This window comes from Heteronotia binoei, chromosome 21 (assembly GCF_032191835.1).
Source record: "Heteronotia binoei isolate CCM8104 ecotype False Entrance Well chromosome 21, APGP_CSIRO_Hbin_v1, whole genome shotgun sequence".
In the NCBI taxonomy this organism is placed as follows: Eukaryota; Metazoa; Chordata; class Lepidosauria; order Squamata; family Gekkonidae; genus Heteronotia; species Heteronotia binoei.
In genome coordinates this window covers 5,358,207-5,366,367 of record NC_083243.1, presented here as the reverse complement: position 1 = coordinate 5,366,367, position 8,161 = coordinate 5,358,207, and the positions used below count along the sequence as shown (strand labels likewise).

The 8,161-nt window shown below is 59.0% G+C and overlaps 1 protein-coding gene across 1 annotated transcript; it reads left to right on the top strand.

Moving 5' to 3' along the window:
* Window positions 1-5,091: 5,091 nt before the first annotated feature.
* LOC132588919 (small ribosomal subunit protein uS14-like) lies at window positions 5,092-7,085 on the top strand. The gene is made up of 3 exons (XM_060261384.1): window positions 5,092-5,371; window positions 6,849-6,970; window positions 7,066-7,085. The coding sequence occupies exons 1-3, from the start codon at window positions 5,310-5,312 to the stop codon at window positions 7,083-7,085; spliced, it is 204 nt and encodes a 67-aa protein (XP_060117367.1). The 5' UTR covers window positions 5,092-5,309.
* The last annotated feature ends 1,076 nt before the right edge of the window (window positions 7,086-8,161 follow it).

Genomic DNA, 8,161 nt, shown 5'->3' with positions numbered 1-8,161 from the left:
TCTCCCCAAATCTATTTTCCTTCCACTCTCAAACATCTGATGTTCATGTTTTGCAACTCTCAAACATCTGTTTATGTGGTTCTTACATTAAGCAAGTTTGTCCACCCCTGACATAGGTGGTAAGGAGAGGGGAGAGTGACTTGCCTGAAATGTAGGCTCCCCCCCCATAGTGCTTCCCCAACATCGCACCCCTCCCCCCCGTCCACATATGTGTGTCCCCCAAGAGAAAGGAGAGCTGTGTCTCACTGTCTTGCCCAGGCTAGGCAGTGTAACACAGAACAAAGAAACCGTGTGTGTGTGTTTATATGGGGCAGCAAATCATATGAAGCTTTTTATGATAAATCTTGATTCGTCTTAGAATTGCAGTGATTGTATTCAGAAAAGTATAAATTCTGTTCACTTGCCAAGCCTTCACAGCCGCAGGGGTTATTTACATGTAGCCAAGCCCAGACACCTGAGGAGGTCACTGGCTTGTCGATTCTGGATGTTTTCCCTGTTTGTTACCCCAAATTGTTCTTGCGGCCCAGGGGCCATGTCACTCATTTGCTCCTCTTGGCCTAATTTTAAGCTCCTTTGTATTGCATTGTGCAGGGGGTTGGACTAGATGACCCTAGAGTTCCCTTCCAACTCTATGATTCTATGATTATACTGGAGAATGCAGTTTATTTTTCATTGGGCCTTTGAAAGGACTCTCCCACAGGACTTTGGCACAAGCACTAATCTCTGCATAGGCTCAGAGCTTTGGACATTAACTTTCAACAGCCAATAGCTTGTATGCCCCAAAGTAGAGGTACTCCTGTCTAATGTTCCCTCTAAGCTGCAGAACCTTGTGAGCAAAAATTCTGTTTTGTGAGCCGCTGGCATGAAAGTTGTGAGCTCCTGGCATGAACGTTCTCAGCCCCTCCATAAATCAGTGTGCTCTGGGGGTCCTCCTTCCTGAGCTACGACAAAAAGGTGTGAGCTGGAGGCTAAAAGTCTGTGAGCCAGCTCACGTTCACTCAGCTTAGGGGGGGACACTGCTCTTGTCCTGGCTTCTCATTCTAGCCACAAGGAAGGAAGTTCGAAGGAAAGCATTTTATTTGCATTTTCATCTTCCGAGGTGCAATTGCGTGCAATGCACTAGCAGAAAGCAGGTGACAATTTCACAGCTCTAACGGGTCCAATCATTTGCTTAAACGTGTCCCCTCTAAGCTTACTAGGGTTTGACTCCAGGACCGGTAAAGGTACTGTTGGATTCTTATAGGGCTGGCAATCCCCAGGTGGGGGCAGGGGATCCCCCCGGTTTGGAGCCCTCCCCTGCTGCAGGGTCATCAGAAAGCGGGGGGAGGGGAGGGAAATGTCTGCTGGGTACTACATTATTCCCTATGGAGAGTGATTCCCATAGTGGAGAATTGATCTGCGGGTATCTGGGGCTCGGGGGGGGGGGCTGTTTTTTGAGGTAGAGGAACCAAATTTGGAGCATATAATCTGGTGACTCTCCTCAAAATATTCTCCAAGTTTCAAAAGCATTGGACCAGGGGGTCCAATTCTATGAGCCCCCCAAAAGAAGGTGCCCCTATCCAACGGAGGGAAGGCATTTAAAAGGCGTGCAGTTCCTTTAAATGTAATAGCCAAAACTCCCTTAGGAGTTCAAATACGCTTGTCACAATCTTGATCCTGACTCCACCCCTTTTCTCCTGGCTCCACCCCCAAAGCCCCCAGATATTTCTTGCATGGGACTTGGCAACCCTAGATTCTAAGCAGGCTGAACAAAAGAGCTGGCAGGTTTGGCTGCATCTCAACTCCTGGCTTTTTGGCAGGGCCGGATCTAGGGTGGGGGCAGAGGGGGATGCTCGCCCCGGGCGCCAACGGTGGAGGGGCACCAAATTGGATATGGAGTCCATTGTATCGTATGGGGCCAAAAGACAGAATGGCACAAAAGGGGGCATCATTTTTTAACCCCCCCCCCCTCAAAAAACATGTAGATCCGGTTCTGCTTTTTGGTCTCACCGCCTGGGATCTTTTGCTCTGGAGAACAAGAATCTGCTTCCCTCATTGATCACCGACCAATCCTAAGGCAGCACAAGCCTTTGTGCTTGAGAACCGCGCGGCAGATCCCTTTTGAGCAGGTGGACTCGGGACCAGACCAGAGGGCTCGAATCGGACACGCGCCGCTGCTGCAGGCGGCCCCTCCTCCCCCGGCCCGGGCATGCCGCAGGTCTCGCCGCCGCCTCTCGCCTGGCCCCTGCTGGCGGCCGGCGGGAGTGCAGGCGCCGCGGGCGGCAATTGCGCGCTTCCCCCAGGAGGAGGCGGCCGAGAGGCGAGCCCGGCTATGGGGGCGAGCGGCGTTTGCAGCAGGCAATCTGGAGCAGAGGAAACGGGCCTGGGGGGGCACCAGACGCCCCTCTCGCTTTCTCCTGGGGGGGGGGGTTCTTTGGGCGCATTAGAGAACGACGCACAGGCCCTCTTTTTGGGGGGCTGGAAGGTTCGGAATAGCAAGGCTCGCCGCTGAAAGAGTGGGAGGGGGCGCATAATTTAAAACTTAATTAATTAAAATAAATTAGCAATCAGATTCGGGGGGGGGGGCGGGAGGGGGTGGTGCGCTGAGTCCGGCTTGCCTCGCCTCGCCAGCGGCAAAAGGAGAGTCCGTGTCTCGCTGTCTTGCCCAGGCTACGCGGCAGGGGCTATTCACAGGCGCGATCCCACTACTGATCGGCACGGGAGTTTTGACCTGCTCCGTCTCCGACCTGGGCCGGTTCACCCCTCCTTGGGCAACCTGGTGGGCCGCGGCTCCCCGCGGCTCGCCATATTGATGCCGAACTTAGTGCGGACACCCGATCGGCATAGCCCGCTGCAGCCCAGAACTCCTGAGCTCACGCGATCCGCCGGCCTCAGCCTCCCCGGCAGCCGGGATTACAGGCGCGCGCCACCGCGCCCGGCTGCCTCCACTCCGCCGCTGCACGCCCCTTAGCCCGGCAGAGGGTGACGTCACCGCCCGGACACGCCCACAGCTCCGCCCACAGCCATGCTAGAAAGAGCGCCACCGCGCGGCCGCCTTAGCCCAGGCAGAGGGTGACGTCGCCGCCCCGGACACGCCCCCAGCCCCGCCCCCAGTCTTGTTAGAAAGAGCGCCACCGCGCGGCCGCCTTAGCCCAGGCAGAGGGTGACGTCGCCGCCCCGGACACGCCCCCAGCCCCGCCCCCAGTCTTGTTAGAAAGAGCGCCACCGCGCGGCCGCCTTAGCCCAGGCAGAGGGTGACGTCGCCGCCCCGGACACGCCCCCAGCCCCGCCCCCAGTCTTGTTAGAAAGAGCGCCACCGCGCGGCCGCCTTAGCCCAGGCAGAGGGTGACGTCGCCGCCCCGGACACGCCCCCAGCCCCGCCCCCAGTCTTGTTAGAAAGAGCGCCACCGCGCGGCCGCCTTAGCCCAGGCAGAGGGTGACGTCGCCGCCCCGGACACGCCCCCAGCCCCGCCCCCAGTCTTGTTAGAAAGAGCGCCACCGCGCGGCCGCCTTAGCCCAGGCAGAGGTTGGCGTCACCGCCCCGGACACGCCCCCAGCCTTGCTAGAAAGAGCGCCACCGCGCGGCCGCCTTACTCCAGGCAGAGGGTGACGTCACCGCTCCGGACACGCCCCCAGCCCTGCTAGAAAGAGCGCCACCGCGCGGCCGCCTTAGTCCAGGCAGAGGTAGCGTCACCGCCCCGGACACGCCCCCAGCCTTGCTAGAAAGAGCGCCACCGCGCGGCCGCCTTAGTCCAGGCAGAGGTAGCGTCACCGCCCCGGACACGCCCCCAGCCTTGCTAGAAAGAGCGCCACCGCGCGGCCGCCTTAGTCCAGGCAGAGGTAGCGTCACCGCCCCGGACACGCCCCCAGCCCTGCTAGAAAGAGCGCCACCGCGCGGCCGCCTTAGTCCAGGCAGAGGGTGACGTCACCGCTCCGGACACGCCCCCAGCCCTGCTAGAAAGAGCGCCACCGCGCGGCCGCCTTAGCCCAGGCAGAGGGTGACGTCGCCGCCCCGGACACGCCCCCAGCCCCGCCACCAGTCTTGTTAGAAAGAGCGCCACCGCGCGGCCGCCTTAGCCCAGGCAGAGGTTGGCGTTACCGCCCCGGACACGCCCCCAGCCTTGCTAGAAAGAGCGCCACCGCGCGGCCGCCTTAGTCCAGGCAGAGGGTGACGTCACCGCTCCGGACACGCCCCCAGCCTTGCTAGAAAGAGCGCCACCGCGCGGCCGCCTTAGTCCAGGCAGAGGTAGCGTCACCGCCCCGGACACGCCCCCAGCCTTGCTAGAAAGAGCGCCACCGCGCGGCCGCCTTAGCTCAGGCAGAGGTAGCGTCACCGCCCCGGACACGCCTCCAGCCTTGCTAGAAAGAGCGCCACCGCGCGGCCGCCTTAGTCCAGGCAGAGGTAGCGTCACCGCCCCGGACACGCCCCCAGCCCTGCTAGAAAGAGCGCCACCGCGCGGCCGCCTTAGCTCAGGCAGAGGTAGCGTCACCGCCCCGGACACGCCCCCAGCCCTGCTAGAAAGAGCGCCACCGCGCGGCCGCCTTAGCTCAGGCAGAGGTAGCGTCACCGCCCCGGACACGCCCCCAGCCCTGCTAGAAAGAGCGCCACCGCGCGGCCGCCTTAGTCCAGGCAGAGGTAGCGTCACCGCCCCGGACACGCCCCCAGCCTTGCTAGAAAGAGCGCCACCGCGCGGCCGCCTTAGCCCAGGCAGAGGGTGACGTCACCGCTCCGGACCCGCCCCCAGCCCTGCTAGAAAGAGCGCCACCGCGCGGCCGCCTTAGCCCAGGCAGAGGGTGACGTCACCGCTCCGGACCCGCCCCCAGCCCTGCTAGAAAGAGCGCCACCGCGCGGCCGCCTTAGTCCAGGCAGAGGTAGCGTCACCGCCCCGGACACGCCCCCAGCCTTGCTAGAAAGAGCGCCACCGCGCGGCCGCCTTAGCCCAGGCAGAGGGTGACGTCACCGCCACGGCCACGCCCATTTCCTCCCTCCCTCCCAGCCCGGCTAGGGACAGCCCCGCCTTAACCCAGGCAACGGGTATGTCAATCACAGCCAAACCCACCCCCAGCTCTCTCCTCCCCTGGCTACAAAGAGCGCGGCCGCCTTAGAGCAGAGAACGGGTGACGTCGCGGACAGGCCACGCCCACTCCGGCGCCCTCTCTCCTCCCAGCCCAGCTCGAGGGAGCGCCGCCGCGCACGCGCACGCCTTGCCCTGGGAGTACGGTGACGTCACCGCCCAGCCGCGCCCTCCTCTCCCTCCCCGGCCTTCATCTGCGACTGCGCACTTCCTTTCCTCCCTTTCCCGTCGGACCGCGCTGCCGCCTGAGCCACGATGGGACACCAGCAGCTCTACTGGAGCCACCCGCGGAAGTTCGGGCAGGGGTCCCGCTCCTGGTGGGTGAGCCCCTCGGCCCTCCCACGTGACTGCCGCGCGGCCTCTCTCTCTCTTCCTTGCTTTCGTTCAAATATATTTAATTGCATTTAAATCAGGGGTGTGAAACATGCAGGCCCCCGAGCAACTGGCTGCCATCTGCTTCCTTCTCCCTCTCTCTCGCTTCCTTCTGCATCACAGCTTGCTTTGCAAGGCTTGCTCAATTGCACAGGAGCTACAGAGCAAAGCCTCTGTTTTCTCCATTGGCTGAGGCTCCTCCTTTGGGGAGGAAGGGGGGAGGCAGAGCTTGCTTTGCGAGGCTCTCTCAATTGCACAGCAGGGCTGCTGAACCAAGCCTCTCTTCCTTCTATTGGCTGAGGCTCCTCCCTCTCTGGATTCCCTGGAGAAGGAAGGAAAGAGCCAGAGCCTCCTCTGCCCAGTTTCCTGGATCCCATGGGAGTGATACAAAGAAATACCCACAGATTGATTGGGTCAATATGTGTTCTCGTCAGGAGAAAGAAACTGAGTTTCTAGATGCTCTCAATGACTGTGCTGTGGAGCAGATGGTCACAGAACCTACCAGGGGTGGGGAGATCCTGAATTTGGTCCTAAGTAATGCCCAAGACTTGGTGAGAGATGTAAAAGTGATTGCACTGCTTGGGAGCAGTGACCATAATGTTATTGATTTCGCCGTTTGTATAAATAGGGAGTTGCCCCAAAAGACTGGCACAACCAAAGGGATCTGTTGAGACTGGGTGAGTGGGCGTTAACGTGGCAGATGAGGTTTAATGTGGCCAAGTGCAAAGTAATGTACATTGGGGCCAAGAATCCTAGCTGCAAATACAAGTTGATGGGGGGTGAACTGGCAGAGACTGACCAAGAGAGAGATCTTGGGGTCGTGGTAGATAATTCACTGAAAATGTCAAGATAGTGTGCATTTGCAATAAAAAAGGCCAACGCCATGCTGGGAATTATTAGGAAGGGAATTGAAAACAAATCAGCCAGTATCATAATGCCCCTGTATAAATCGATAGTGAGGTTTCATTTGGAATACTGTGTGCAATTTTGGTCACCGCACCTCAAAAAGGATATTAGAGCATTGGAAAAAGTGCAGAAAAGGGCAACTAGAATGATTAAAGGTTTGGAACACTTTCGCTGAAATCGCTGAGCAGTCGGGTTAGAACGGATAAAAGGAAGTCATTCTTCACCCAAAGGGTGATTAACGTGTGGAATTCACTGCCACAGGAGGTGGTGGCGGCCACAAACATAGACAGCTTCAAGAGGGGATTGGATAAAAATATGGAGCAGAGGTCCATCAGCGGCTGTTAGCCACAGTGCATCTCTCTCTCTCTCTCTCTCTCTCTCTCTCTCGGCCACTGTGTGACACAGAGTGTCCTGACAGAGGGACACCCCCTGCCACCTGAGGCCTCTCCTCCCCCCCTTGGCGCCCCTGACTGACGTGCAGCCTCTCTCTCCTTCCTCTCTCCCCCCTCCGTGCAGCCGAGTGTGCTCCAACCGCCACGGCCTGATCCGCAAGTACGGCCTCAACATGTGTCGCCAGTGCTTCCGCCAGTATGCCAAGGACATCGGCTTCCTCAAGGTGGGTGCTTGTGGGGGGGGGGGTGGAGGGGAGGGATGGGCGGACTAAGAAGGGGGGGCTATGGGGGTCTCCCCCCTCTCTCTCTGATGCTCCCCCCTTGCCCTTCTCTCTCTACAGCTGGACTGAACGGCTCCTGAACCCCCCCCCCAACCCTCCAAGCCGGGAGAGAGGAGGAGAAGGAGGCAGCCCCTGGCTGGGGAAGGAGTGGAGCCGAATGGGGAGTGGCCTGGCCTGAGACCCGCCCTCCCCTGTGCAGACAATAAAGAGGCTCTGTGAGCCAGGAGGTCCTGCTAGACTTGGCTCTCTTTTTTGGGGGGGGGAGGTAGGAGGGGGCCAGGAGGGCTCTGCCCAGCATTTCACATCCCTCGCTTCTGGAGAGCCAGCTGGATCTCTCCCTGCTCTTTTCTTGCCCCCCTCCGGTAGTTCCTGTGGTCTGAGGTGTGCTTGTCCATCCCCTTCTCTCCTTCGGGACCTTTTCCCAGTCTTCCTGGTAGGGCAGCAGATAGACACGAGCCCCGCTTTGCCCTGGCCTGGGTTTTTCTCTCCTCTTTTCCGTTGAAAGAATCTGGCAGACTCCCAGGCAGGGTGTGTTGTTGCCAGAAGAAGACGACGACATTGGATTTATATTCCGCCCTCCACTCAAGAGTCTCAGAGCGGCTCACAATCTCCTTTATCTCCCTCCCCCACAACAGACACCCTGTGAGGTAGATGAAGATTGGATTTATATCCCGCCCTCCACTCTGAAGAGTCTCAGAGCGGCTCACAATCTCCTTTCCCTTCCTCCCCCACAACAGACACCCTGTGAGGTAGATGAAGATATTGGATTTATATCCCACCCTCCACTCCGAAGAGTCTCAGAGCGGCTCACAATCTCCTTTCCCTTCCTCCCCCACAACTGACACCCTGTGAGGTAGATGAAGATATTGGATTTATATCCTGCCCTCCACTCCAAAGAGTCTCAGAGCGGCTCACAATCTCCTTTCCCTTCCTCCCCCACGACAGACACCCTGTGAGGTAGATGAAGATATTGGATTTATATCCCGCCCTCCACTCCGAAGAGTCTCAGAGCGGCTCACAATCTCCTTTCCCTTCCTCCCCCACAACTGACACCCTGTGAGGTAGATGAAGATATTGGATTTACATCCCACCCTCCACTCCGAAGAGACTCTTCGGAGTGGAGGGCAGGATATAAATCCAATATCTTCATCTTCTT

Coding starts and splice junctions, on each gene's coding strand:
- LOC132588919 (XM_060261384.1), top strand. CDS start 5,310: ATGGGACACCAGCAGCTCTACTGGAGCCACCCGCGGAAGTTCGGGCAG. Junction 5,372..6,848: donor GGGCAGGGGTCCCGCTCCTG/GTGGGTGAGCCC, acceptor CCCTCCGTGCAG/CCGAGTGTGCTCCAACCGCC. Junction 6,971..7,065: donor GGGTGCTTGTGGGGGGGGGG/GTGGAGGGGAGG, acceptor CTCTCTCTACAG/CTGGACTGAACGGCTCCTGA.